Source organism: Schistocerca gregaria, chromosome 6 (genome assembly GCF_023897955.1).
Source record: "Schistocerca gregaria isolate iqSchGreg1 chromosome 6, iqSchGreg1.2, whole genome shotgun sequence".
Taxonomy (NCBI): domain Eukaryota; kingdom Metazoa; phylum Arthropoda; class Insecta; order Orthoptera; family Acrididae; genus Schistocerca; species Schistocerca gregaria.
This window is the reverse complement of record NC_064925.1, coordinates 89,512,871-89,540,689: the sequence shown is the minus strand read 5'-3', so window position 1 is coordinate 89,540,689 and position 27,819 is coordinate 89,512,871. Positions and strand designations below refer to the sequence as shown.

The window sequence follows — 27,819 nt, the reverse complement described above, 5'->3', positions numbered from 1 at the left end:
TATCCTGGGTGCCCTATGTCCCCATAAGGGCCAAATGAATTAAATCATGTAAGTTTACCAAAGAATTTCAAGAATCAATTTCACAGATGAGATACAAAGTGAAGCACTAATGGAGAGGGTATGTGAGGACTGAAGTGTTTGAAAGACGCACAACAGAAGGAACGTTAGTGGGATATGTGCTGTGGTATCCTGAAGCAGTTAACTTGGCTGTGAAAGGTGCAGTCAAGGGGAAATATTGATACAAGAGCAGGCTGGTCACCAGCAAATAAATAATACACTTAAGAGTTGTGAAAGAAAGGAAGTATAAAGAATGGAAGTGGAGCAATGTTTCAGAGGCGATACCTGTACTGTAAGAGAAAAGTGTTCCAGGTCCACAATGAAGGAATGCAAACAAGGAAAGAAAGTGTGGAATCATAAGTAGAAGTAAGCTTTCTTACCAAGCACTAGTGTCTCAGTGCTGACATTTCCCATATGTGTTACTTGTTTGTAGACTATAGTAAAGGTCTATGTTAAATTCCTTGTGTGTTTTTGTAAATGTTGTAATTTTTACTGTGAATTGCATAATGTTCTCATGGTGTGTTGCCAGATTGTTGTTCCTGGGACAGTAGTTCTGTCTAGCTTATCATTGAGCATTCTGAAGTCATGGGGGATTGCCCTTCCTTTTATAACTGCTGATTACCTCTCCCATCTCCTTTCCATGGCCGTGGCTTTCCACATGTCACTCTTGCCTACCTGAACCATTCATGGTGTTCTGGTTGTGTCAGTGTCTGAATTCCTGGTTTGTGACCTGAGTTGAGTTTCTTGAGACACTTGTTGAATTTAAGCCAAGATCATGTATCTTTCTCTGATTATAGCTGGCATGTCCATTAAGACAGCTGAATCTCAACTGACTCTGTAATTATGCTACTACATAACCCTCGCCTCTGAGCCAGGATTTTTGTAGCACTGCAATCCAGGGAGTGTTTAAGTTCCAGACAGTGTTCAACATGCCTCTAAGGCCCTACTGTCTGGCAGCATATTCGTGTGAACATTATGCAGCACCACACTGGCAATACGTAAGATCATTCTTATTGTTAATTATTTAAAATCTCTATGTTTAGACACTAGAACGTTCATATTTGCTACGCATTGATGGAAAAGTTGTTGAACGGCCACAACATATGTTGATGCGTGTATCTCTTGGCATACATGGTGAGGACATAGATGCTGCCATACAAACATATAATCTGTTATCTGAAAGATACTTCACACACGCTTCACCTACACTCTTCGGAGCTGGTACTCCTAGACCCCAGTTATCAAGGTAAGTATTGTTATAGTAATTTATCATTAAACTATAAAATTACATGAATTACAGTAACAAGTACTTCACAGACGTTAGTAGGTGCTTTAGTCTTCCAACTATGAAGAATACTATAATAGAAGCTTGAAATGTAGATGAAGAATGTTCAGAAATTTAGTTCAAGCTGATACTTGAAATAAATAACTCCATTAACTTACAGTTTTAAGTCGTGAATATTATTTTGCTTTCGGCTTTCATTGCCAACAAAAAATTCTGTCATTATATCAGCATTTTTTAGTCAGGGTCTTAAAGGCAGATGCTTTCCATGCTTATTTAGTTTCGCAATTGACGGAACGTCTGTGTATCTTCGTCCTCATTGCGGATGCATCCCTTGCATCGCTGTGATCTGAGAAACCTGCTTTTCCTTTTCAATATTCCCCACTCTATCCATCTCTTCTTCCCAAAGAAGGAACTAATAGTTACAAAAGTTAAGATAACATTATCACTTGTACTTTAATGTATGTGTATTGGCAGTGCTTAATATTGTCTGCTAAGGTAAGTAGTGGCTGGAAATTCTCTCATATTTATTAGTCCTGCCATTTGAAATTACTTTCAACACATTACTGAGTGCGCTATGCACTAGTGTGGCAAGTTGTGGGACAGTGGTGTGAACATATACAGATGGCGGTAGTATCGTTTACACGTGATATAAAAGGGCATTGCATTGGCAGAGCTGTTATTTATAGTCAGATGATTCATGTGAAAAGGTTTCTAATGTGATTATGGCTACACACAGGAACTGACAGACTTAAAACTCGGAACAGCAGTTATTGGAGCTAGATACATGAGACATTTCATTTTTAAAATCAGTAGGGAAATCAGTGTTCCCAGGTCCACAGTATGAAGAGTGTGCTGATAATAGCAAATTTCGGATGTTAACTCCCACCATGGACATCGCAGTGGTCAAGGATCTTTGCTTAACAACCAAGAGCAGTGGCATATGCGTAGAGTAGTGGCTGCTAACAGATAAGCAACACCGTGTGAAATAGCTGCAGAAATCAATGTGGGGCATACAACGAACATATCCGTTAGGACAGTACAGCGAAATTTGGTGTTAATTACCTATGACAGAAGCCAGTGCCTTTGCTAACAGCACAGTTTTACCTGCAGTGCCTTTTCTGGGCTTGTGAGCATATTGGTTGAACCCTAGATGATAGGAAAACCATGGCCTCGTCAAGAGTCCGGATATTGGTTCGTAAGAGCTGATGATAGGTTAGTGTGCCGCAGCCCATGAAGCTGTGGATCCAAGTTGTCAACAAGCCACTGTGCGAGGTGGTGGTGGCTCCGTTGTGATGTAGGCTTTGTTTACAGGGAATGGTGGGTCCTCTGTACCAGCTGAACTGATCATTGACTAGAAATGGGTATGTTCCGCTGTTTGGGAACCATTTGCAACCAATCATGGACTTCATGTTCCCAAACAATGATGACGGTTGTTTGTGGTTGGTTTGAAGAACATTCTGGAAAATTTGAGGGAATTGTTTGGCCACCCAGATAGCCCGGGCTGAATCCCATGAACATTTATACAACATAATCGAGAGGTCAGCTCGTGCACAAAATACTGCACCAGCAGCAGTTTCACAATTATTGATGGTTATAGAGGCAGCATGGTTCAGTATCTCAGCAGGGGCTTCCAATGACATGTTGAGTCCATTCCACGTCGAGGTGCTGCACTACACCGAGCGAAAGGTGTCCAGCACAATATGAGGAGGTATTCCATGACTTCTGTCACCTCGGAGTATGTAAACAAATGAGACAACGTGCACAAAATTTTGATACGTGAAGTAAAGCAGAGTGAGTTCCTTTATATGAGATTACCTATTCTTTCTTTTGCCCATGGTGAAAGAAAAATATTTTTTGTTTTGAAACTCAGTGCTTCAATTTTTATCTGTAAACACCTTTAACTGCGAAGTGGCTTCATCCTGGAGGCACCGACTTTCAATGTGTAATTCATTTTCTTTTTCATTCTTCTGCTTTCTTTTTTATGTGTAAAATGTGTTGAGTACAGCATATTTGAGAGGAAAAAGTGTACGGAGTATAATGTGTAATATAAACTGGAGGAAAAAAGGATCTGCTGACAGAATAATTGAAAATGTATTTTTGCAGCTGTTTTCTGCTGTGCATGAAGGAGGACAGCATTGAAGGTATTTATGATACTTTGAAGCAGTGTGCAATGATTTCCAAATCGGCGGGAGGTATTGGTCTTAGTGTACATTGCATACGAGCTGCTGGAAGCTACATTGCTGGAACCAATGGCACGTCCAATGGCTTGGTTCCTATGCTGCGTGTATATAACAATACATCCAGATATGTGGACCAGGGCGGTAATAAGGTATGCATTGAGCTGTAAATTTAACCACAATAATTTAATTTAATTTGCCCACATCCTTTCTTTGCTTAGAAGTGCTATAAAGGAAAAACATGTATATGTTAAAAGAAAAGTATTTTCACACCATTTATTTAAGGAAAACTGCTGTGTGCAATATTCTTCTTGATTCTTTTATTATTTTTTCTTAAAGCAAATACTTGCATGCTAGCTCACATGAAAATTAAGTCTCTCAATATGGCATCACGGTATAAAATTTGTTCACTCTTCTTGGCAGTGTGATGTCACAAAGGTGTAGGCTCACAAATCATCATCAATTACAACAGGCAGCTGCTCCTGACAAAAGACAATGGATGTTACCATTGAAAGATTATAGTTCTTACTCTAATTAAATGCTACAAGCAGACCGAGCAAACAAATTTTCCCTTGTGCGTGAGAACATCTGAATTTTTAAATAAAACTGGCATAGAATGTGATTTTTAGTTTTAGGAGATTAATAAAGCAATTTAGAGTTTTATGGTTTTGTGATCTGTCTTGTTACTTAAAATTTTAGGTAGGTGTTCTTAACAGGGCGTCTGGTTCGCCCATGTTTTTTTGTAAGTGGTCAGCTGTCACATTTCCCCATGTCTTTCATTCGGCTCTTCTGTGGTTTCACTTGTGTTTTAATTCCATGTGTAGGACCTTTTGCTTTTCTCCGTTGTACCAAGACTTGTGAGAGATTGATTGTGCAGATCAGCATGAGTGTGGTTCACTACGTGATAATGGTTTGTCATTTTATCCACATTTGTTCCTTATAAAATGGATAAGGGTTCAGAATTAAGCTCTAGTATTGACTGTCACTAATGTCTGCAAGTAATGGTGCACCCCATTTTGGCATTGGAACTTTGAGGAAATTTGATTTGTTAATTTACACAGTCCATTATTGATTTAACTCTTTCTGGAAGTTAACGTGAATTGGGGTGAACTGCTATAAAAGGACACATAATTTTTGATCATATATTTACAAATTTCTTAAATGTGCAGATTGCTGCAAATGAGATAGTTAAGAAGAAATATGCCCCTGAAATGCCATTTACTGTAACTGAGATTACAAAAAATTATAATGTCTGTCCTGATCTGTTTCTACGTGAATAAATAACCAGTCATGGCAAATAATATGACTGTACATCCTTTGGTTCACTACTTACAGAGACCTGGAGCATTTGCAATCTACCTGGAGCCATGGCATGCAGACGTCTTTGAATTCCTGGACCTGAAAAAGAACACTGGTAAAGAGGAAGTTCGTGCTCGTGACTTGTTTTATGCTTTGTGGATCCCAGATATATTTATGCGTCGTGTGGAGGCCAATGAAGAATGGAGTTTAATGTGTCCCCACAACTGTCCTGGTCTCGAAGATTGTTGGGGTGAAGAATTTGAAAAACTCTATACAAAGTGAGTATACCAAGCATGTTGAAAATTATAGACTTCTTTTAGATTTGAACATATGTGCTTCTGTTTCTCTTCAAAGCCAGTTTTCGGTGCCACCACTATTTTGGTCCACTCTCCTCCAATAAAGAAAGAGCAAAGCTTATTAATTACCTGTAGTAGACAGGGTGCATTGGTGCATGTGCTTCTAAAGCTCCCTTTACACCAGAACAGACAGAAGCAAATTTGCATATGCAGAAACAAATCTGCATCTGCTAACAATGTACAGAGTATTTGGTAGTGTGCAGTGTCATTGACTTGTACCTGCCCATAAGAATTTACACTGGAGCTAACGGAAAAGAAAGTGAGAGACTGTATTGTTTATTAGTGCTAACATTATTGCAATAAAGTTGCTTAAATTATACTTTATACACTGTATTACAGTTCTGATGGCAAACAGAAATGTACCTATTGGTGTAGGAAAGGAAGACTGTAATTGTACAGTCTGTACGTACACATGTAATAAATGGAGGCAGTGTACTTCACTCTGAATTGCAACTCCAGCTGTCCCTAACATTAGCCCAAAACAATGTACATATTTCATGTGGTGCTTTTTGCTGTCTTCACTTTACAATGGATGTGGAAATTTGAAAGCAGAATACTAATTACTGACAACTGACATAATATAAACAGAGGCTAGCACTTACACTCAGGTTATTAGCAACTGCGAACATATACGCATTTCAGTAACTGATTTATACCAGATAGTTTCTGATGTCTGCAGTGATCTAAGAAAGATAGTGTAAATAAAATATAGTTAATGAAAATGTGAAATATATATGCAACCAGTCACATAGGTTACTTGATAAAATCAGCTTTAACTGTAGTTTGTTAGGGGACAGATAGTGTGATTCAGGTGATTCAGAATGATAAGTCTCTCTCTCTTCTCTCTCTCTCCTTTATTTTTTTCTTTTTTTTCATACTAGATATATATTTTCACTTCTTTGCTTTCAAGGAAATTTATTGTTTTTCTCCTTTTCAATAAAAAAAATTCAACTTATTCACTCCATTCATGCCTGATGCAAGCATCTAATAATATCATCATCTTTCTCACATCTCCAGTAGGGCATTTCTAAGTGTTTTGCAGATTTTGACCAATCATATTTTTGTTTTGCTTCAGCACTTCCGCTGTAGATCTCTTGGAACCTAGAAACACATACATGTATACTTTTCTATCAGCAACATTGCACTCTCTTCAGACCATCCCATTGCTCATGGAAATCCTGTCAACAACCGAAGTAGAGAAAAGCTTTCTGCATTGCTACAGTGAAGTGGAGAGGATTCAAACTTCCTTTGATGGTTTGCCAGAAAACCCACTAGCATTTGTGTGTGTCTAGGAAGTAGTGATCGTAAAAAAATGGATGAAAAAGAATTTTGTGTGGTGATTAAACATTACTTCATATAAGCAAAACACCTCAGGAGACTAAAGAGAAGCTTGATAAACATTACAGTGACTCTGCACCTCCAATTAGAACAGTTTATAAGTGTTTTCAAAATTTTTGGAGTGGCCGTATGGGCACAAGTGATGCCGAACCATCTGGACGCCTTGTGGAGGTTAAGACTTCAGACATCATTGATAAAATCCACGATATGGAGATGGATGACAGAAGAGATAAGGTGTGTGAGATTACTAGTGCTGTGGGTATTTCAAATGAATGGGTACATAATATTTTGCATAAACATTTGGACCTGAGAAAACTACGCGCAAGATTGGTTCCGCGATTGCGCGTGCTTGACCAAAAATGGAATCGTGTGAAGTGTTGCAAGGATTGTTTGCAGCTGTTCAGGAAGAATCCACAGGGCTTTAAGCGTCATTTCGTCATTGTGAATGAAATATGAATACATTACTATACTCCTGAGACCAAACAGCAATTTAAACAATGGGTTACCAAGTGAGAATCTGCACCAAAAAAGGCGAAGACCATTCCTTCGGCCGGAAAGGTTATGGCGATAAACTTTTAGGATACCGTACGTACAACCACAATGGAGGAGTATCTGTTGAGAGGCCAGACAAACGTGTGGTTCCTGAAGAGGGGCAGCAGCTTTTTCAGTAGTTGCAGGGGCAACAGTCTGGATGATTGACTGATCTGGCCTTGTAACACTAACAAAAACGGCCTTGCTGTGCTGGTACTGCGAATGGCTGAAAGCAAGGGGAAACTACAGCCGTAATTTTTCCCGAGGGCATGCAGCTTTACTGTAAGATTGGATGATAAATAGTTTGGCCAAGAAGAGAATAGAAGCTTTCGAAATGTGGTGCTACAGAAGAATGCTGAAGATTAGATGGGTAGATCACACAACTAATGAGGAGGTATTGAATTGGATTAGGGAGAAGAGAAGTTTGTGGCACAACTTGACTAGAAGAAGGGATCGGTTGGTAGGACATGTTCTGGGGCATCAAGGGATCACAAATTTAGCATTGGAGGGCAGCGTGGAGGGTAAAAATCATTGAGTGAGACAAAGAGATGAATACAGTAAGCAGATTCAGAAGGATGTAGGTTGCAGTAAGTACTGGGGATGAAGAAGCTTGCACAGGATAGAGTAGCATGGAGAGTTGCATCAAACCAGTCTCAGGACTGAAGACCACCACCACCACGACAACAACAACAACAACAACAACAACAAGGGATAATCCTCATTGACTATCTGGAAAAGGGTAAAACTATTACAGGTGCATATTATTCATCGTTATTGGACCGTTCGAAAACCGAGCTGCAAGAAAGACGCCGGCGATTGGACCACAAAAAAGTCCTTTTCCATCACGACAATGCACCAGCACACACCTCATCAGTTGTGGTCGCAAAGTTAATGGAAATAGGATTCCAACTCATTTCACATCCCCCCCTATTCTTCGGACTTGGGTCCCTCGGACTACTATTTGTTCCTCAATTTGAAGAAATGGCTGGTGGGACAAAGATTTTATTCAAATGAGGAGGTGATTTCAGCATCTAATAGATATTTTGCAGATTTGGCCAATTCCTATTTTTCGGAAGGCATCAACTGTGTCGAAAAATAAAAAAGGTTTACCCCAAACACGTAAGTAGTTTTTATTTTTGCACAGAATTTTCAAAAGCCCCTCCTAGTGTATGACTGAATGCTGTCTGTGCACACACAAATAGTTGTTACACCAAGAGACTTCTCATTCACTGTTGCATGTTGGCTTGGGTTTGCTTCAGTGTAAAGAGGGCTTAAAAGCAGAGGAATTTCGGCTAGCTTTTGAGGCACACACATGCAGAATAACATATGGCGTACTTACAGTGTAAAATTAGTAATAGTTTCAAAAGTGGTTGTGCTGTTAAGAGTATACGTGAGAGAAAAGTCTGTATGTATCAGTTTAACTACAGGCGAGTTGGTTGCTCTCCCTCAGTTTTCTGTACTGTTTCCATTCTAAAATTCCAATTATTATAGTAAAGATTTTTTTCTGTTGCACACAACTGAAAGATAAAATAAATATCATGTTGCTTCTACCATAATGCAAGTCTTTTTTATTTTATTTTAGATGCTTGTCAGCCATTCAAAGTACATATTTATTTAAGAAATTTAATATGTGGCTTTACAAAAATGGTAGAGCCTTGTCTAAAAAGAAAAATTCCTAGGTGTCTGCGAATGGAACACCAGTATGTTTCCATTGGTTCCAACTTTCACTGGATGAAAAACTCTAAAAGGGAAATCTAACTCTTAATGCATAAATTACATTGATCTGGAATTAACATGTGTGGCAAACTAAAAATATGATCTCATTTTATCATCTTTGTCATCACGAGACACTCTTTCTGAGATGGAACAAGACTGTTAACTTGTCTGGAAGAACACACATTGTGATAAAGAATGTTATGGAATTTCACTGTAGTGGTTCATGGATTACAGCAGTATTTCTCTGCTTATGAAATCTTAGGCTCAGCACGTAATACACTAAAATTCAGTGTTGCATTGCTTTGAGTCTTGTTCCAGAGTAACTCAGTATTGGTTTATGAGCTTGCTTTCTACATGGGTAGTCCCAAAAGTAAGGTCTCCTTTTTTTTTTTTTTTTTTTTTTTTTACAAGTACAAAACTCTGTGTGGCAGTTGGTCACACTGTTATGAAGAGTGCTTCGTGCACTGTGTGTAAACATGCACACGCCACACTGAGGTGCTCAGTCTTGGCTTAGCAGCCGTTGAGAATGGAGCTCCCGTTGGATGTTACCACCAAGTGCGAATTGCACGCAGTTATTTGGTTTTTGAACGCAAAGGGCACTGCACTGATTGAAATCTATCACCAATTTACGAAAGTGTATGGTGAGTCATGCATGGATGTCAAAAATGTTCGTAAGTGGTGTAGAGAGTTTTCAGCTGGTCGGACCGAAATTCACGCCGAGCAACGGAGCAGGAGTCTGTCAATTTCTGAGGAGACAGTGTTGAAGGTTGAGCAAAGCATGTGTGGAGATTGGCGGATCACCCAGGATGATCTCTGCATGTTGGTTCCTGAAGCACTGCTCACAGAATTTTAACGGAAACTTTGAACTACCACAAGGTGTGCGCAAGATAGGTGCCACGCATGCTGACTGAGGGCCACATGCAGCAATGAGTTGATGCTTTCTGCGCATTTCTTCACTGCCTTGCAGACGAACAGGACAACTTTCTGGACTCAATTGTCATGGGTGACGAAACCTGGGCATATCACGTTACACCTGAGAGCGAGCAACAATCGTGCCAGTGGCGGCATCCTTCTTCGCCAAAGCCGCGGAAATTCAAACGAACACAATCTCCTGGTAAAGTTATGACAACCGTTTTTTGGGATCGGAAAGGGGTATTGTTGATAGACTTTATGCCCACTGGGACCACAATTAATACTGAAAGGTACTGTGAGACTGGAAAAACTCAAATGAGCAATTGAGAATCAGAGAAAAGGAATTTTGAGCAAGGGCGTACACATTCTCCATGACAACGCTCGCCCGCAGATGGCTCAGCAAACTGTTGCTCTCCTGCAAGAGTTGCAGTGGAACATAATCACCCACCCACCCACCCTGTTCCCTAGGTTAAAAGAACATTTGGCCTGAAAGCGATTCAGCTCCGGTGACAAGGTGAAAGAAGAGATTCATAACTTTCTGAACAGCATGACAGCGAGCTGGTATGACATGGGCATACCAAAACTGCCACAGCGTCTACAAAAATACATAGACAGAAATGGTGATTATGTCAAAAAATAGGTAAATGTTCAAGCTGTAAACTGATGTAAACCATTGTAGAAATAAACAGGTCTATGCACTTATAAAAAAAATAGGAAACCTTACTTTTTGGATTACCCTCATACATTTTAATCTGTCAGTGATGTACTGGTTAATGAAAACCTTTCCCAAAAGATGATAAAGTAATTGGAATAGTAAGATAACATCATTTGTTGTTAGTGTATTTCAAATGTTCAAGTAATTTGAATGTGCTCAACATTGTAAATAGAATGCCTATATGAGGAAAGGTAAATACACCGGAGAAAGTGGAGGAGTATTACAAGATCTGATAAATGGAATGGACAAGTACAGAATATGAAATGTGAACAACGAAAAACGTATCATAATAGTTGATCATGAAGTAGATGAAGTTAAGGAATCCTGCTACATAGACAACAAAATAACGCGTGATGGACAGAGCGAGGATGAGCTAAAAAGCAGACTAGCACTGGCAAAAAGGGCATTGCTGGCAAATCATTACCAAACATAGATAAAAGTCTACTCACCAAGTGGCGACAGAACACACACATAATACTGTTATGATAGGCAAGTTTTAGGAGCCAGTAGCTCCTGTCAGCAAGAGGGGTGAAGAAAAGAACTGGAGAGGTCTAGAAAAAGGAGTAGATTTTGGGAAAGTCTCCCTGAATCGCGGGTCAGGGCACATTTACTGTATGGGATGAGAAGGAAGGAGGACAAAATTGTAAGTTAGTGAAACATGGACAGTGAGAAAACTGGGAAAGAAGAAAATTGAAGCATTTGAGATTTGGTGCTGCAAAAGAACATTGAAAACTAGGTGGACTTGATATGGTAAGGAATGAGGTGTTCTTCCAGAGAATCAGTGAGGAAAGCATTACATGGAAAACACTGATCAGAAGAATGCACAGGATGGTAGTAAATCTGCTACAACTTCATGGAATAACTTCTATGGTACTAGAGGGAGTTTTGGAAGGTGAAAACTGTAGAGGAAGATAGATTGGATAAACATCTAGAAAATAATTGAGGATGTAGATTGCACATGCTACTCTGAGAAACAATTACATAAATATATAAAAGGAAATGTTGTGCCTTAATCAAACACAATTTTTCTTGTTTAAGTACTGAAACAGGTTTCTGACAAGTTTCTCTGCCATCAGTTTGTCCATTTATTCTCTGTTAAATAACATATAAAGAATGTATGCATTATAATACTTAATGTCTTAATAAAAGTACTGACAGAAATATTTACAGGATAAATATATACAATAGTATTACATATTGATGTTCACGTGGCACTCTGTTATTTGTAGAAATAATTATTGCCTTCTAGTATATCATCTGCAGTTAATAAGTGTTCTCCATTGCTTTGATATATAATTAGCCAAATTTTAGGTCTAATTCGAAACTGTTGATTTTTTAAATTAGTGACCAGTCATTGTTTTTTGTTGTAGATACTAATTTGCTGTTTTATCCTTTGACTAGTGGTTTTTTGTAACTCCTAGTTTTAGAGAAATCTGTTAAAGTACATGCTGATTGTTAATAGGCTTTGTGGAATAGGTAGGGAAGGGTGAGTGCATGTTAATGTGTGTAGCTACTTTTTGAAGATGGCATTTTTTCACATGTCTACAGTGTGGTTGACTAGAACTTCTGAACATGCACCGTTTCATTGTTTGTGTGATGTTCACCTGTTCTGCGGTGTGTGTGTGTGTGTGTGTGTGTGTGTGTGTGTGTGTGTGTGTGTGTGTGTTTTGATCTTCTGATGGTTATTTTAGACCAAATTATTTGCTGAATGTGAATTTCAGGAGACCAGCTGCAAGATCCAATTGTGTGGGCCGGGAGTCATGGATTTGCCACTTATTGTGATAGGTGGCTATCTTTGAATGCTTCACGACTCAACATCCTAATGTCACAGTCCACGTCCTTATATTGTAGTCTTACGTGTGCCTTCCTTTAGGCGGTATCCTACGTAAGCGATAGCAGCGGTCAACAGCATGCGACAACTTCAGGCAACAGAACAATCAGTTAGTTATGGAAATATCCTAGGTGAATGACACCGGTGGGGCTGCCTGTCCTCGGCAATAACTTGGGACATTTGAATATTGTCGCTGCTGCATGCATGACAGTGACAGTAAGAGTGACAGCAATGAGTTTTCTTGCCAAAACATTGGAGTTGTCATGCCGAATGCTATGAAATACTTATCAGGTTTTTAGAAGCAGTACAATGAGAAAATTTAATTTTTGGTATCTTTGCTCAATAAAGAACTAATTTTTAAATTTTTTTTTTCCATCATAGTTGTGCACTGGTGTGATATTTAATTGTCAAAAAGGCTTCATTCGAATCTCGTACTAAATTGAGGACATTTCGAGAATAGAAGACGCTAGGAAGGTGAATGAGGTTTCAGTCAGATCTTACTTTCTGAATAAAACTTCAATAAAAGAATGAAAGAAATCAACCAAATATTTTATGAAATGCTATGTCTAAAGGAAAGAAACAGAATAGAGAAATGTTTTATGTGGCTTTGAATTATGCTTGAAATCGTACACAGCAAATGAGGGCATCAGGACTTTTTTCTCAATTTCATATCATACTTTTAGACAAAGCATTTCACTAAGTGTTTGACTTTTTTTCCAAAAATTTTGTATGCTTTATTTACGCAGACTATTTAGATTAATCAAAACACTTGACATTAACTTCGATTACCAATAAATTAAATTTCCAGCAATCAGATATCAGTAAAATTTCATGGTTGTTCAATGTGTTTAATTAGGAATAAGAGATATACTGGGATAGATGTGTATACACTGTTTCAGATCGAGTACTTTAGCAAGACCATAAGATATACTTTGAGATGCAGTATAAAGAGTGTAATAAAACTTAGTACACAGAACAGTTGATAGGACTGTAGTTGAGTCGGTTATAGTGTAGCCTGTGCTGATCCCGGACCCATGATGATTCACATTACTGGACAAAGATGCTACTGTTGCACAGCAGACACCTTGTGGGAAAGTCATTCATTTTTCTGTAGTTACATTGGTCAATCATTCTCCTGCACATATTGGCTGGTGAAAGTTTTTGGTCATACAAGAATTCAATTCATTAATGAAATAGTCGAATGTATCCCTGCTCATTGTGTATAACTAAAGAATTTGTGTAGGGATCTTCATAGATGATATAATTATGAAATTCTCCATGAAGATCTTTCCCTCCATAAATTTCATGGAAAGCACTCCTTATTGCCATATTTTCCTAAGTAAAGCTGTCGACAGGGGATGTCAAATTGATTCCATATTTTTAGATTTCGAGAAGGCTTTCGACACCGTTTCTCACAAGCAGTCTTCTAACCAAACTGTGTGCCTGCAGAGTATCACCTCAGTTGTGCGACTGGATTTGTGATTTCCTGTCAGAACGGTCACAGTTCGTAGTAACAGACGGAAAGTCATTGAGTAAAACAAGCAATATCCGGCGTTCCCCAAGGAAGTTTTATATGCCCTCTATTGTTCCTGATCTATATTAATGACAATCTGAGTAGCTGTCTTAGATTGCCTGCAGATGATACTGTCATTTAACGTCTTGTTAAGTCATCAGGTGGTCAAAACGACTTGCAAAATGGTTTAGATAAGGTATCTGTATGGTGCGAAAAGTGGCAATCGACCCTGAATAAGGAAAAATGTGAAGTTATCCACATGTGAGCTAGTAAAATAAATTGGCTAAATTTCGATTATGTGATAAGGCTGTAAATTCAACTAAATACTTACGGATTACAATTACAAATAACCTAAATTGGAATGATCACATAAATAATATTGTGGGTAGAGCAAACCAAAGACGGCGATTCATTGGCAGAACACTTAGAAGGTGCAACAGGTCTACTAAAGAGACTGCTTACACCACGATTGTCCACCCTATTCTGGAGTATTGGTGTGCAGTGTGGGATCCGCATGAGGTGGAACTGGCGGATGACATTGAAAACGTGCAAAGAAGGGCAGCTGGTTTTGTATTATCGCAAAATAGGGGAGATAGTGTCACAGACATGATACGTGAATTGGAGTGGCAATCATTAAAACAAAGGTGTTTTTCGTTGCAACGGGATCTTATGAAATTTCAATCACCAGTTTTCTCCTCAGATTGCGAAAACATTCTGTAGGCACCCACCTACATAGGGAGAAATGACATTACGAAAAAAATAAGAGTAATCGGGGCTTGCACAAAAAAATTTAATTGCTCGTTTTTCCCGCGTGCCGTTCAAGAGTGGAACGTTAGAGAGACAGCTTGAAGGTGGTTCGTTGAAGCCTCTGCTAGGCACTTTATTGTGAATAGCAGAGTAATCATGTAGATGTAGACGAAAGCTAATTTTATTGCCTTACTTTTGAGCTACAATATTCTGCAATTTATGGGCACCATTTGATAGACACAAATGGTTGGCTCTAGCAACTACACTGTAGCAGGAGTTTATTGCCCGCACGCAGGACACTAGGACATACCACCTGATGCTGCCACCTGTAGCTGGAGAGTGTCACATACCTACATATCGCGCATTGTCGATCACTTCTGTTGCTAACCTAGGACGCGGCCTTAAGTTGGCAAGGTTAATTGATTCATTCCTGCTTTGGGAGAATGAGACCACCGCAAGGCATCAGTACTCTGTGGTGTCACCGCCAGACACCACACTTGCTAGGTGGTAGCCTTTAAATCGGCCCCGATCCGTTAGTATACGTCGGACCCGCGTGTCGCCACTATCAGTGATTGCAGACCGAGTGCCGTCACACGGCAGGTCTAGAGAGACTTCCTAGCACTCGCCCCAGTTGTACAACCAACTTTGCTAGCGATGGTTCACCAACAAAATACGCTCTCATTTGCCGAGACGATAGTTAGCATAGCCTTCAGCTACGTTATTTGCTACGACCTAGCAAGGCGCCATTATCTGTTACTATTGATACTGTGAATCATGTAATGTCAAGAGCGACGTTCACCATTAATGGATTAAAGTTAAGTATTCCACCAGCTACGTCCGTTGTTTCTAAATTCTGATTTACTTGTCCTGTTCCAGACCTCACGCCAGCCTGCGTGAGCTAAATCGTGTGCCTTTCGACCTCCTCTAGTAACACGGTGTTGGCTCTCCTGCCAACCACAACACCCTATTTCTCATTCTATGCCTAGTCTCGGCTCATGAAACTTATAATTTGACAATCAGTAGCTGTTAAAATATTTTTCCAAATTACTTATGAATGTGAATTTCATGACTGCACTTACCGTGGGTGCAGATGTGTTGTTCAATTTTGACATATGAAAACTTGTGGCGGCTGGAACTTGAATCTGAGTTTCCTGTTTATTGTGAGTGGACGTCTTAAACAGTTAGGCTATTCTCTGCCTGCTTCATAACCTGATCCAAAGGTGCCTATGTCACAGCCCATGTTCTTACGTTCTTTATGTTCATCTCGCTAAGTGGAAGGCAAGAAATGTTGCGAGCTTAAAGGGAGGCGTGCATATGACTGAGATATAAGGATGTGGACTGAGACATATGGAGGTTTGGGGTGGGCTGTGAAGTGTGCACAGATAGCCAAAGTCGTTAAGTTGACTGCTTGCAATAATTGGAACGTTCAGGTTCAAGTCACGATCCAGCACAAATTTTAATATGTCGCTATTGGTTAATACATCTATATCTGTTGCAGCTGATGTCCCAAAAACCCGTATTCAGTGAATAATTTGGAATAACTGTTTCGTGTAGCTGGTGGTTGTCAAATAATATATAAACAATGTAGGAAGAGATGGATTGCTACTTACCTTAAAGAAGGCCCCTTAAGTTGCAGACAGGCACAGTTAAGACACTTACACAAAGCTTTTGGCAACAGCCTTCATCTGCAAAAAAGAAACAGAGAAATAACGCACAGTTTGTACACACAGACAAGCACACATGACCACCAACTATGGCAGCTCGGGCCAGAATGTGCTTTATGGCTTGATCTTCCAGAGTTGGGTGAAAACTTTGTGTAAGTTTCTTTTAATTGATCCTGTCTGCAACTTACAGTTCTGTTGCATAGTGCTGTGTATTCACTCATTACTTCTTACTTTGGCTTTTTGTATATGGTAAATTTCTTCTCTTGTAAGTTTTTGTGGAGCGATATTGCTGTGTTTAAGAATTTTTAAGTCTGTGTTTATCTCTGTTGGTCTGTTTGGTGATCAACAAATGCGGAATGACTGCCATTACTTTCAAGTGCCCCTCTGTGTTCAGTGTATATGACGACAGAATTTCTACTTTTTGTCCAATGTAAATTGAGTTGGTGTTTTTATATGTTAGTGGTAGATTCCAGTTATGTTGTTTCTTTGTATTAGTTGCCCTCAGTTTCTTTTGGATAGAGTTGTCTGTTCTGTAGATGATTTTCAAACCTTGTTTTTGGAATATGTTACTTATTCTGTGAGCTGTTTTTGTAGGTGCCATTAGTTGTGGATGCTTCTTTTTTAGATCTTTTTTTTTCCTGTGTATTTTTCTCCTGTGTGCTAGTGGTTGTGCTTAGGTGCTCATCTGTTTACAGCACTGTGTTGGGTGCATCATTTTTGTTTTACTTTTTTGGTCTGTAATGTTTGTTTTTGTATTGATTTTCAACAACTGTTTGCTTATTTGTAGCTCATTTTCGTAGTTGTTGCCATTGAGGGGGTACTTCATTCAGTCTGTGTAGCACCTGTCTGAAACTAGCTTTGTTGTGGGTAAGGAGATGGTTCCTTTTTGTGTGTGTGTGTGTGTGTGTGTGTGTGTGTGTGTGTGTGTGTGTGTGTTTTCTGAATATTGAAAATTGCTGTTGCTTATGTGTCTGTGTATTATGATGTCTTTGAAACTTAGCTTTTTGTCATGTTCTGATGGTAAGGTGAATTTTATTTGTGGTGAACTTTGTTTAGGTCTTTGTGGAGTTGTATATCTATGTACATCAGTGTATGTTTAACCTCTAACACATTCTTTTTTGTTACTATCCATACTGTGTGCCACGTCTATAAATTAGCATTTCTTGCCTACTTCTTTATTTACAGATTATGCACTGCCGTTTATGTGCTATTGATATTGCATGCTTGGGAATATTGGTACGCAGCTAGTAGTCATTGGAAGAGGTTCACTGCTCAGTTAACTCTTGTTTTGCTTGTGGCTGTGTTTGTTAATGTGAAAAATACCAGTGGCACCATGGTTCATAAACCATGTTAAACCGAGTTTCCCTCCCCTGTACTTTGCTGAATAAGTCAGTTCAAATGTCTGAGAAAAGTAGGGTCATTCCACACCCAATTGGACCATGCCCAGTAAAGCAATGAAACCAGCCATGGGTTGGTGTCAACTTCGTTATCAGATAAAGCAGAAGTGCTGAAGCAGTTATTTTGAAAAGGCAATAGTTCTGTGATCACAAAGCAGAGCGGATTGAATGGCCAGTGGAAGAGCATCATAGGGACATTGAAAAAGCTGAACCGGCAGATGGCTTGAAGTTACACTGATGGAACTGGAAGAAGTATTTGTATCTGATACAGTTGGAAATATCTTTGCCCTGTATTCAGTGGTTCACAGAGTACTGACGTATATTAACATTTATTGCAGAAGTATTTTATGGAGATGTTGATGTACAGCATTAATGAATGTTACGAACTGCTTTTTGCAATACACAGCTGTATCAGTATATTTTATTAGAGACCATCGATTTCGGTCTAGGATCAGACGATCTTTGGTTCCCCAATGATTGTGTGATCCTAGACCGAAATCTATAGTACGTAATAACACCTACATATACAGCTGTGTGTTAAATAATGCAGTTCTTAATTTAACATTTGTTATTCCATCCTGAGTAACTAACTTCTCACTAACATTTTACCAAATATGGTGATGAAATGATTAAGATACAGGCTTTACATTCCAGTGGAGTGGTGCTTAGGGCATTCCCTAGCCATCAAAGTTTAGGTTGTCTATGGGGTATTGAATTAAGCTGCGTATCTGGACGATTCTTTTGAAACAGATGTGGCTGATTTCCGTATCTGTCCTTATGGAATTCAAGCTTTTGTTTCATCTCCAGTGACCACATCAGTGCAACATTTAACCATATCTCCTTTAATCTTGCTATTAGCCTCCAAATTTTAGAATTTTATACAGGGCTGCCTTCAGTAACGCAGCATGTAAAAACTTTATAGAATTGTAAATAGTGGCCAACCAGTTGCAGAGTTGAAAAGATTTACTAACCCTTTATCATAATATTTCAACAAATACAATAAAACCGTGGTTTAATGACTCTGGTTAACCAAATATTTTTTCGTTAAATAGGGGTTGTCCATAAAAGGGGGTATTATCAGAATACACAGGAGGAGTGACTCAGCATTGTAATTAATCCACATTTAGGTGATGATATACCACAGCCTGCCTTTGTGGAACAATTTAACTCAGTGTATTGTGTTAATAGCATCTTCATGTTTCGGAATCGCCAGAGATTGTGATCAATATCGCAGACAATTGCCAGCGTTTACTGAATTGTAAGTTTCCTGTGTTTGCAGCCCAGAACTTCACAAAAGTAAAACTGATAACTCACCACTTCAATGAACATACAATTACACGTTTCTCGCTTCATAGACAAAGTAAGGCAACATAAGATCACGAGACTTGAGCCACATAGAAATTGATTTCATTTTAATGCCTGTGCTGATATTGCTACAAGGGAAGTTGAGTTATTGACTACGATGTAGGTACGTCGACTGATTTGCTCTATTATCATTTTTGCATCACATAACCTGTGTGAAATGGAAAGAAATTAGAAACTCATTTGAACACGTTAGGATTTAAATGAAAACTGTATGTCAGTTTGCAAAATGTTTCAGGATTGTTCCTTAAAAGTGGATTTTTTTCTCAAAGTGGGGTTCATCAAGAGCGCGGAGAAGTAACATTGTTCTTATGAGAGTTTCGCTGGGATGGTTGGAAATATTTGTTAAAAGCAGATTCATTAATTCGTAGTTTTACTATGTAAATTTGTATTCTTCTCAAAGGAAATGGACTCATGGAATTACACATTTACAAAGTGTGCCCCCCCCCCCCCAACTGTTAAATTTAGCAAAGTGTTGCTATTTCTTCGTGACATTTTTAACATACCATCTAATATAACTTACAGATATGAGGCTGAAGGAAGATATGTACGCAAAGTGAGGGCTCAGCAATTGTGGTATGCTATTATAGAGTCACAAGTGGAAACGGGGACACCTTACATGTTGTACAAGGATGCCTGCAACCGAAAGTCTAATCAACAAAATCTGGGTACAATTAAATCCAGCAACCTGTGTACGGAGATTATTGAGTACACATCACCAACAGAGGTAAATATTGTGGTTTCATAATTATTTCATAGGTCTCATCGTAGGCTGATGCTGGAAATTAACTATATGCACCACGTATTTTCAGATTGCTGTATGTAACCTTGCATCCATAGCTGTCAATATGTTCGTGAAACCTGATAAGACGTATGATTTTGACAAGCTGAAAGAAGTCTCAAAAATTGTGACCAAAAATTTAAATAAAATAATTGAAGTCAATTTTTATCCTGTACCAGAGGTAAGTTGATTAATCTGAATTTCAAGTCCTGTTGCTAATATTCTATCAAGTAAGCATGTAGTTGTGAAGGGTGTACTTCACACAGTTCTGTGAAGAAAGGAAACAGATTTTGAATTTGAGGCATGTATGTATTAAATACGATGAGACAGTGAGTTAAGATAATGGTGCATCGGATAATTCTTGATACTTTCATTTCAGGCAAGGACGTCAAACATGCGGCATCGTCCTATTGGTATTGGTGTTCAGGGCCTTGCAGATGCATTTATTCTAATGAGATATCCTTTTGAGAGTGAAGAGGCTCAGAAGTTAAATATCCAGATATTTGAAACTATCTACTATGGAGCTCTAGAAGCAAGCTGTGAACTGGCAGAGACCTTGGGTGCTTATGAGACTTACGAAGGAAGTCCTGTCAGCAAAGGGGTAAGTGTGAGATCACGATAAAACAGCCAGTTATTTTTTTTTTTTCTATTTAAATTGTGGTGCCCACTAAAAAGTTGGACTTTAAATAGCTGTTTGTCAACCAAATAAAAATTGGGGTCGGGGGGGGGGGGGGGGGGGATGACAATAGAATTGCGTGAGAGCTCTTTGTGATTAACATTCTTTCTAATTTCAGCATGTTCTCACTGCTTAGGTCACACATAGTGACTGTAGAGTGTATTTTAAAGACATTGAAATTAAATCAGTATGTGTTAGTTGCATGTACTCTCTTTTGACAATGAATAGGGCTATTTCATAATGAAACTAGGTCACTGAACTTTCAGGAGAAGCAGCCAGATTTATGTTTTCCTTCATTATTTTAGATGAACACTGGCATGAGTTATTTGAAATAGCTGTGGTTGACTCCACAAATGACACTTGCCTTACCTGAGCTGTGTTGGTGTTAAATTATTGTACAGTTATCTTCCTAGTTTCTACATTTTTTAGATACTAGTTTTTTAAGCTTCACTGTGTAACTTACAGTGATAGTGAAGGTTTGAAGTCCAGAGTGCATCTGAAGGGATAAATAGGTAAAATTGTAGAAGAAATATTTCAAACTATTTCTTCTTCTAGTCCCATTTATTGTTAACCCCCACCCTCCAATCGTGTGTCAAAGTGACCCACACTTCCTTTGTATTCTGCCTCAACCTGTCCCTATTACTTCTGTCATGGAAGGAAATAATATCTCTGAAAGCTAGGACGTGTCATCACTTTTAATTTTATGTCTCTGTTTGCCTCCTGTAGGTAAGAACGGACCATTGATTCTGTCTTATAATTTTAGTTTTATCAATGGAATTTTCAGTTCGGTAAAATTAGTACCCTCCATTGCAAAGTCGCTGAGAATGTGGAATGTTACTTGTAACAACATCGGAAATGTTACTTGTAACATCACATACTCAGAAGTCATATTAAAAGTATGTATTTTGTCCATCAGAGTATTAGAGCTTGTGTTTGCAACTGTGAATACTAAAGTTTTGGTTATTGTTCTTTACAGATTTTGCAGTATGATATGTGGGACGTTAAACCTACATCACTTTGGAATTGGGCTGCTCTCAAGGAAAAAATTGCAGCCCATGGTGTCCGCAACTCTCTCTTGTTGGCACCTATGCCAACTGCATCAACTGCCCAAATTCTTGGAAACAATGAGTCGTTTGAGCCATATACCAGCAATATCTATACACGTCGTGTTTTGTCTGGAGAATTTCAGGTATGACAGACGTGTTTAGCGTGTACAATTTTTAAAGATCTGTTTGTAATACATGTTCTCTCCCCCCCCCCCCCCCCCCCCCCCCCCCCCCCCCCACCCCCACCGTACTTCTTCACTGTAAGATTAGTGTCCTTTCATGACACTTTCCATGTGTAGAAGTAAGATAAAGTTGCATGGAGCCAGGTCAGGCAAGTAAGTGCGTGGAGCAGTGGAACCATGCCATTTTCAGCCAAAAGCTATCTTAACAGGGATGGATGCATGTGCAGGTGCGCTGTCGTAGTGGAAGAGCCAATCTCCAGTATGCCCCACTGTTTCTCTCTTTCTTCCTTCTTTTTCTTTTTTTCCCACTGTCACGCAATCTGCTTCAAACTGCCAAATAAAAGATTTAATTGGCGGTCTGACCTGGAGGAACAAACTTTGAATAAACTATGCCCTTGGCATCAGGAAAGCAAATCAGCATTGTTTTTGGTACAGGATGATGACATTTTCCATTGCATTGACTGTTGCTTTGTTTCTGGGTCCCAACCACAGCACCATGACTCATTACCAGTAATGACCTATGACAAAAAAATCTGGATCAGTTTCAAGCTGTTGCTTCAAAGTATGACATGTTTCAACTTGATGTGCCTTTCGGTTATTAGTCAGAACCCAATGAACAAATATTCCGTTAAAATTTGTTGAACCGAGCTCCCGAGATAATCCACTAATCTGTAACAGTTCATCAGTTGTCTGTCGGAACTGTGAGTGCAAGCTATGCAATTTTTTCAATATTTTCATCGATTTGGGTAGTTGGTAGATGTCCAGAACGAGATTTGTCATCAGTTGAAATGTCACCATTTTTAAATTGATCAAACCACTCGTAAACTTGAGTTTTCCCTGTAGTGTCATCTTAGTAAGCTGTCTTCAACATTAAAGCAATTTCAGCAATATTTTTACCAAGTAGAAAACAAAATTTCACAGCTGCATTTTGTTGACTTAAACTTGCCATCATAAACGAAACAAGAACCAAACAGTGCTAGCAAAAACAATCACTGCATATGAACGGAACAAGCCAGATAGACATCATAGGTGGCACTGAACTGACAGTGACTTGTGCTATACACGGCTAGTAGCAAAAATGCCTACTACACAAGCTCCACCCATGGCAATGTAGGGATCGTGGACATCTGTTGCACTCGAATGCTCCTTGGGCCTTGACCCCTATCTGTATCAGCTGCAAGGAGCGCTACTCCCCGGTTCACTGGACTGCAGTGTCTTCCAAAGAGAAGAGGAAAGTAAGTCCAAGAATACAAGACTCCTGACTCTGCCAAGTAAGATATTGATTTCTCTACATCCTACATGTATGATGATATGCTGCAGCTATGACATCATCCTCTTAACGACTCTAGCCTTGCCGTCTGTGTCCTGTACACCAGGTCCTTGAGGCCACTTGACTAGATCCACTCTCCTGGTTGTTGGGGGCCCGCCTCTCTTGCTTCTCCCACACCTGGTCCTCTGGTGGTTGGGGACCCTCATCCTACTGCTTTCCCCATCCCCCGACCAAAACAGCAATGCTCTCTCCAGCATATCTTACCAGGAAGGGATCCCTTGGGATGCACCCTTCCCAGGAATGGGTCCCTTGGGATGCACCCTTCCCAGGAATGGGTCCCTTGGGACGCTCCCTTTCCAGGAATCTGGTGATCTGTGGTTCAGAGCCATTGTGTATTAGTGCCATTTCTTGATTCCAGTGGCAGCAGGTGGCCATGAGGCGTGACCTGCCTCCTGGGTCCTTTCGTGCATTCCAACCTCACCGCTCCCCCACACCCCCACCAACTGGCTGAGATACGTTGTCACTTATGTGTTTCCCGAGTTGCATCGCCCTCCAGGAAACGCTGTTCCCACCAATGCGGACCTACCCATCATGGCTATCAGGGCTATTTTAAAAACGGTGCTGACTATGTTGGGTGTTGTTTGCGTGTATGTTCTGGACTCTGTCTACAGTGAACATGTGCCACTCAATATGACACTGGAGGCTGTGGATATTCATGTGGCTCCGAAAGCTTGCCTAATTACAACCCTGTTTCAGGTGTGTGTTCTGCTGCACTTGGCGAGTTGATTTTTTATGTACCAAATCAAATTATTTTGTCAAAAGTTGTTTTCATTGTTATATTAACCCAAGTGATCATTGCCAGATTGTTTTGGCCCTCCCTTGATGTCACTTGCCTGGGTGTCCACCCCAGAAGGCTCTCAACAAAGCTGATTGAGATGCCTTTGCCTCTAGCATTGCTATTAGCATCCCACAAGGTGGGGAGGTATCTGTGAGGCTGTCCAGAGTGCAACTGCAGCCACTCCATCAGCAGCTTACTTAGAGGTCCCCTGCTCCTCAGGACATCTGTCAGAAGACTTGTTGGACCTTTAAAATTGCTGTGGCTATTAGAGATCTCAGAGGGACTCTTCAGTGCCATAAACGACATCTGTTGATGGAGCACCTCATTGCCTTTAAATGGCCTTGTGCTCAGGTCGTCCTTCACTTCATAAAACAAACAAGAGTACTGGGAATGGTATGTTGTTACCATTGGAAATAGTACCAATCGCTAAGGTTTGGGCAAAGATTAGACACCTCTGAGGACACCCGTTCCCCACAGGTGTATCTGGCAGTTTTCACTGAGGTTGATCCACTGCTGAAAATTTGATCTGCCTGGAGTCTATGTGGTCAGCTTTGCCCTTTATGAAAACCTTGTCGCTGTTTTTTGTCGAGAACTTCTTGTTACACTGTACATTCAAGATGGTGTTTCCCACAGTACCCCACATATAAAAGAGAATGGGGTACCGCATGACTCAGTATTGAGGGTGTCCCTTTTACTAGTGGCTTTCAACAGTCTAGCCCAGCTGTGGGCTCTACAGCACTACCCTTCCTGTATGCTGATGATTTTTGCATTTACTATTGCTCCTGAATTGTGGGTGTTGCTGAATGCTTACTGCAGGGTGCCCATGGGCTCTGGTTTTCTGTCGCCAAGACATGCGTCATGCGTTTCCATCGCCATCTTACTCCATCCCCAACCAGAACACTACCTTGACTACCAATTGCTCAGTGCAGTGGGGCCTTACCACTCTTTCGGACTGGTCTTCAGTGCTCTTTTGATCTGCCTTCCTCATCTTTACCAACTTTATCAAATGTGCTAGTTACAACTTAATACCCTTAATACCCTTGTGCCTCAGTAACATCATCTGGGGTGCAGATTGCTCTACAATCTTTCTGCTCCGCAAACTCTGATCCTGTTCCATCTTGATTACTGGAGTCTGACACATGGGTTGACGTCACATTTAGTTTGTCAGATGCTGAACCAAATACACCATTGTGGGATCAGACTTGCAACAGGTGTCTGTTAGAACAGCTCTGTGAACATCCTACTTGCAGAGGCTGGGGTCCCATCCTACAGATCAGATGCCAACACTGCTGTTCATCTGTGTGATACTTTCTCCCTGCTCCAATGAGCATCTGAACTGCTGTAACCTTTTTCATAATGGTGAGATCCACCTCCCATAACAGAGGCCAAGGTCTGGAATCACGCTCACAGTTTACATACAGGCTCCTTGCTCTGATTTCAAGCTGCCATCATTGTTGCATCTTATTAAGAAACAGTCATGTACATCCCATGGTGTGTACTCTGTTCTCAGATCTGCAATGACGTATCCTTCAAACTGAATGACTTGATCCCATTGTCTTTTACCAACTTTCCCTGGCTGTGCTTGATGCATTTCTTAGTTTGGACGTAGTTTACTCTGATGGCTCCACGGTTGACAGACAAGCTGATTTTGCCTCCACACATGCAGGGCACAGTGAACTACATTCCTTGCCAAATGAATGCAGTGTATTCACTCTAGAATTGGTGAGCATAGTTCAAACCGTCAGCCACGTCCATTCTTGCATTGATGAGATGTTCTTAATCAGCAGTGACTCCCTGAGTAGTCTTCAGGCTGTTGACCAATGCTACCATCGACACCCATTGGTTGCGACTAACCAGTACCTTCTTTGTGACCTCATCAGCAGCTCGAGGGATTGGAAAGGTGTCTTGTCACCTGCTCCGACCCAAGTGGCTCACGGCTGCTCTTGTTCAGTGGCGCAACTGGCTTCTGCCCTTCCCAGCTTTTTAATTTTTCTTTTTAATTTACATCTGTCATTGGTTGAGACTCACCATTGTTCTCTTCTTGAGATTTTACCTTGTCCACTTAGTTAGCTTTCTTGTGGTAATGGAGTGTGTGGAAGCTCCAGTCAGATGCAGAGGGTGCTTCTCCAGTCACATAACATGTCCCAGGGACCTCGAGGTGCTCTATGGGTGGGAGAACTCTACCACCTTCATTCTTTTACCCCTCTCTCACTTCTGCATGCTTTGGTATTTTGGCTTTATTGATTCTCGGACATAGTAGAATCCATTAGGATTTGTCTTTTGTCTCTCTGGAGACCATTCCCGGATTAACATACAAGGGATTAACAGACCAATGACCTCGTGGTTTGGTCCCCCTTTACCTCATCAATCCATCCTTCCATACATCTCTCTCTCCATCCATCCATCCAAAATACCTGTGAACAACCTCTGAAATTGTTGTCACAGATCAGTTCCGTCCTGTGTGTGGGCTTAATGATCGATATTATGAGGAGGACAGTTGCTACTCGCCATATAGCAGAGATGCTGAGTTGCAGATAGGCACACCAAAAAGACTCACAATTAGAGCTTTCGGACATTAAGGCTTTCGTCAATAAAACAAACACACACACACACACACACACACACACACACACACACACACACACACACACACACACACACACACACAAAACTGCAGTCTCAGGCAACTGAAACCACACTGCCATACTTTAATGATCAGGATTACAAAACTACATGATCCTGGGCTTAAGTCTGTATTCTGTGAAGCTCTCATGTGCTGCAACCAAATCCTCTGAATGTGCTGGCATAGAATCAGAGGAGGACAGAGTATGTAACTGATAAATTCCCCTTGACACAATTTATGTCAAAACCTCAGATGAGTGCAGGATTATGATGAACATCTGCTGACTAAATATATACCTGACACATTAAATGTAAACAGTGACATACATGCCACAGTTTCTGTCTGCAGTGTTGGCTTTTAGTAGCTAAATAGGTCTGAGCCAGTTGGATTGTTTGTGTCAAGGTAATGATGTCAGGGTTGCCACAAGTTCTGAAAGTCAGGGAATTTCAAATGTGTCTAGAAAATTGGGAAACCATCAGGGAAATTTGAAAGAAAAAAAACTGGAAAAATCTCATTTTTGTCTCAGTAGACGAAATGGTTTGTTTAGTGAGATGTCGCGCATCGTCACTGGTAGGTGTGCAGTTTCCCTGCTCCCTCATTCTTACTGCTGCTTCCCTTTGTACCACTCACCTCACCTTGCAGTTAGCATTGTCATCGCTTCTTGCCACTAGGAAAGTGTGAAGAGTGGTTTGTTTGGATCTGATTCTCAGAGACTGTTGACACAGCGGCCAGAGACAGTGGTCGTGTGTGCACGAGTTGTCTGAGTGATTGTATGAATGTGTATGTCCTCTCGTTTTCTGACAAAGGCTATGGCCAAAAATTTAGTTATGAGAGTGTGATTGTCTTTCCTGTGTGCCTGACTGCAGCTCAGCAATCATACGGTGAGTTACTACCTGTCCTGATTAGTATTGATTCTCAGAGTATTGGTGCAAGTTATCTATTGCATGGATTGATCACTGCAGTCTCATTTCATCAGTGTGGTGTGTGTGACCTGTGAATAGCTGGCCACATGAGTGGACTTACGGGCCAAAACTGCAGGCCATTTTTGTGGGTATGTCTTAACGGATCAGGCCTGCCAATCTGAAGACCATAATTTCCCACTAATGTGCAGGCCCTGCCCATCGGATTTAGTCTTACCGATCTGCCTGCAGGCCAGGTCTGTTGGTGTGTGGTGTAATGTTGCAGATATTCATGGTTTATCAGTGGACTCCGGACTGCAGTGCACCTCGGCAGGTCAGAGGCCATGGGTGATGGATTTCAAGAATTGCAACTGTCTCACTGCAAGTACATTGTACAGTGCGGCAGGCATACTTTTCACTGATGTTATTCACGAAATCAGTGACGGGATTTTAAAACTGTCTTGCGACTCCAAGGAAATACATATTTTTGTCGCCAAATATGTTGCACTTTATTGAAATAAAATAACTTCAGTGGTTTTAATGAAACATACGTATGATTTGGCTTGCTTTCTATCTCTAAAAAGTTCAGTACAAAAGATGTTGA

General features: G+C 40.2%; 1 protein-coding gene across 1 annotated transcript in view; it reads left to right on the top strand.

Annotated features, from left to right (window-relative positions):
- The window catches only part of LOC126277880 (ribonucleoside-diphosphate reductase large subunit), a 77,481-nt gene that overhangs the window by 35,943 nt on the left and 13,719 nt on the right, over positions 1-27,819 (top strand). The window contains exons 5-11 of the mRNA XM_049977410.1: positions 1,101-1,303; positions 3,446-3,671; positions 4,855-5,096; positions 19,426-19,627; positions 19,713-19,862; positions 20,061-20,282; positions 21,334-21,546. Coding sequence (XP_049833367.1) covers positions 1,101-1,303; positions 3,446-3,671; positions 4,855-5,096; positions 19,426-19,627; positions 19,713-19,862; positions 20,061-20,282; positions 21,334-21,546 — 1,458 coding nt within the window. The remainder of the gene's footprint in view (positions 1-1,100; positions 1,304-3,445; positions 3,672-4,854; positions 5,097-19,425; positions 19,628-19,712; positions 19,863-20,060; positions 20,283-21,333; positions 21,547-27,819) is intronic.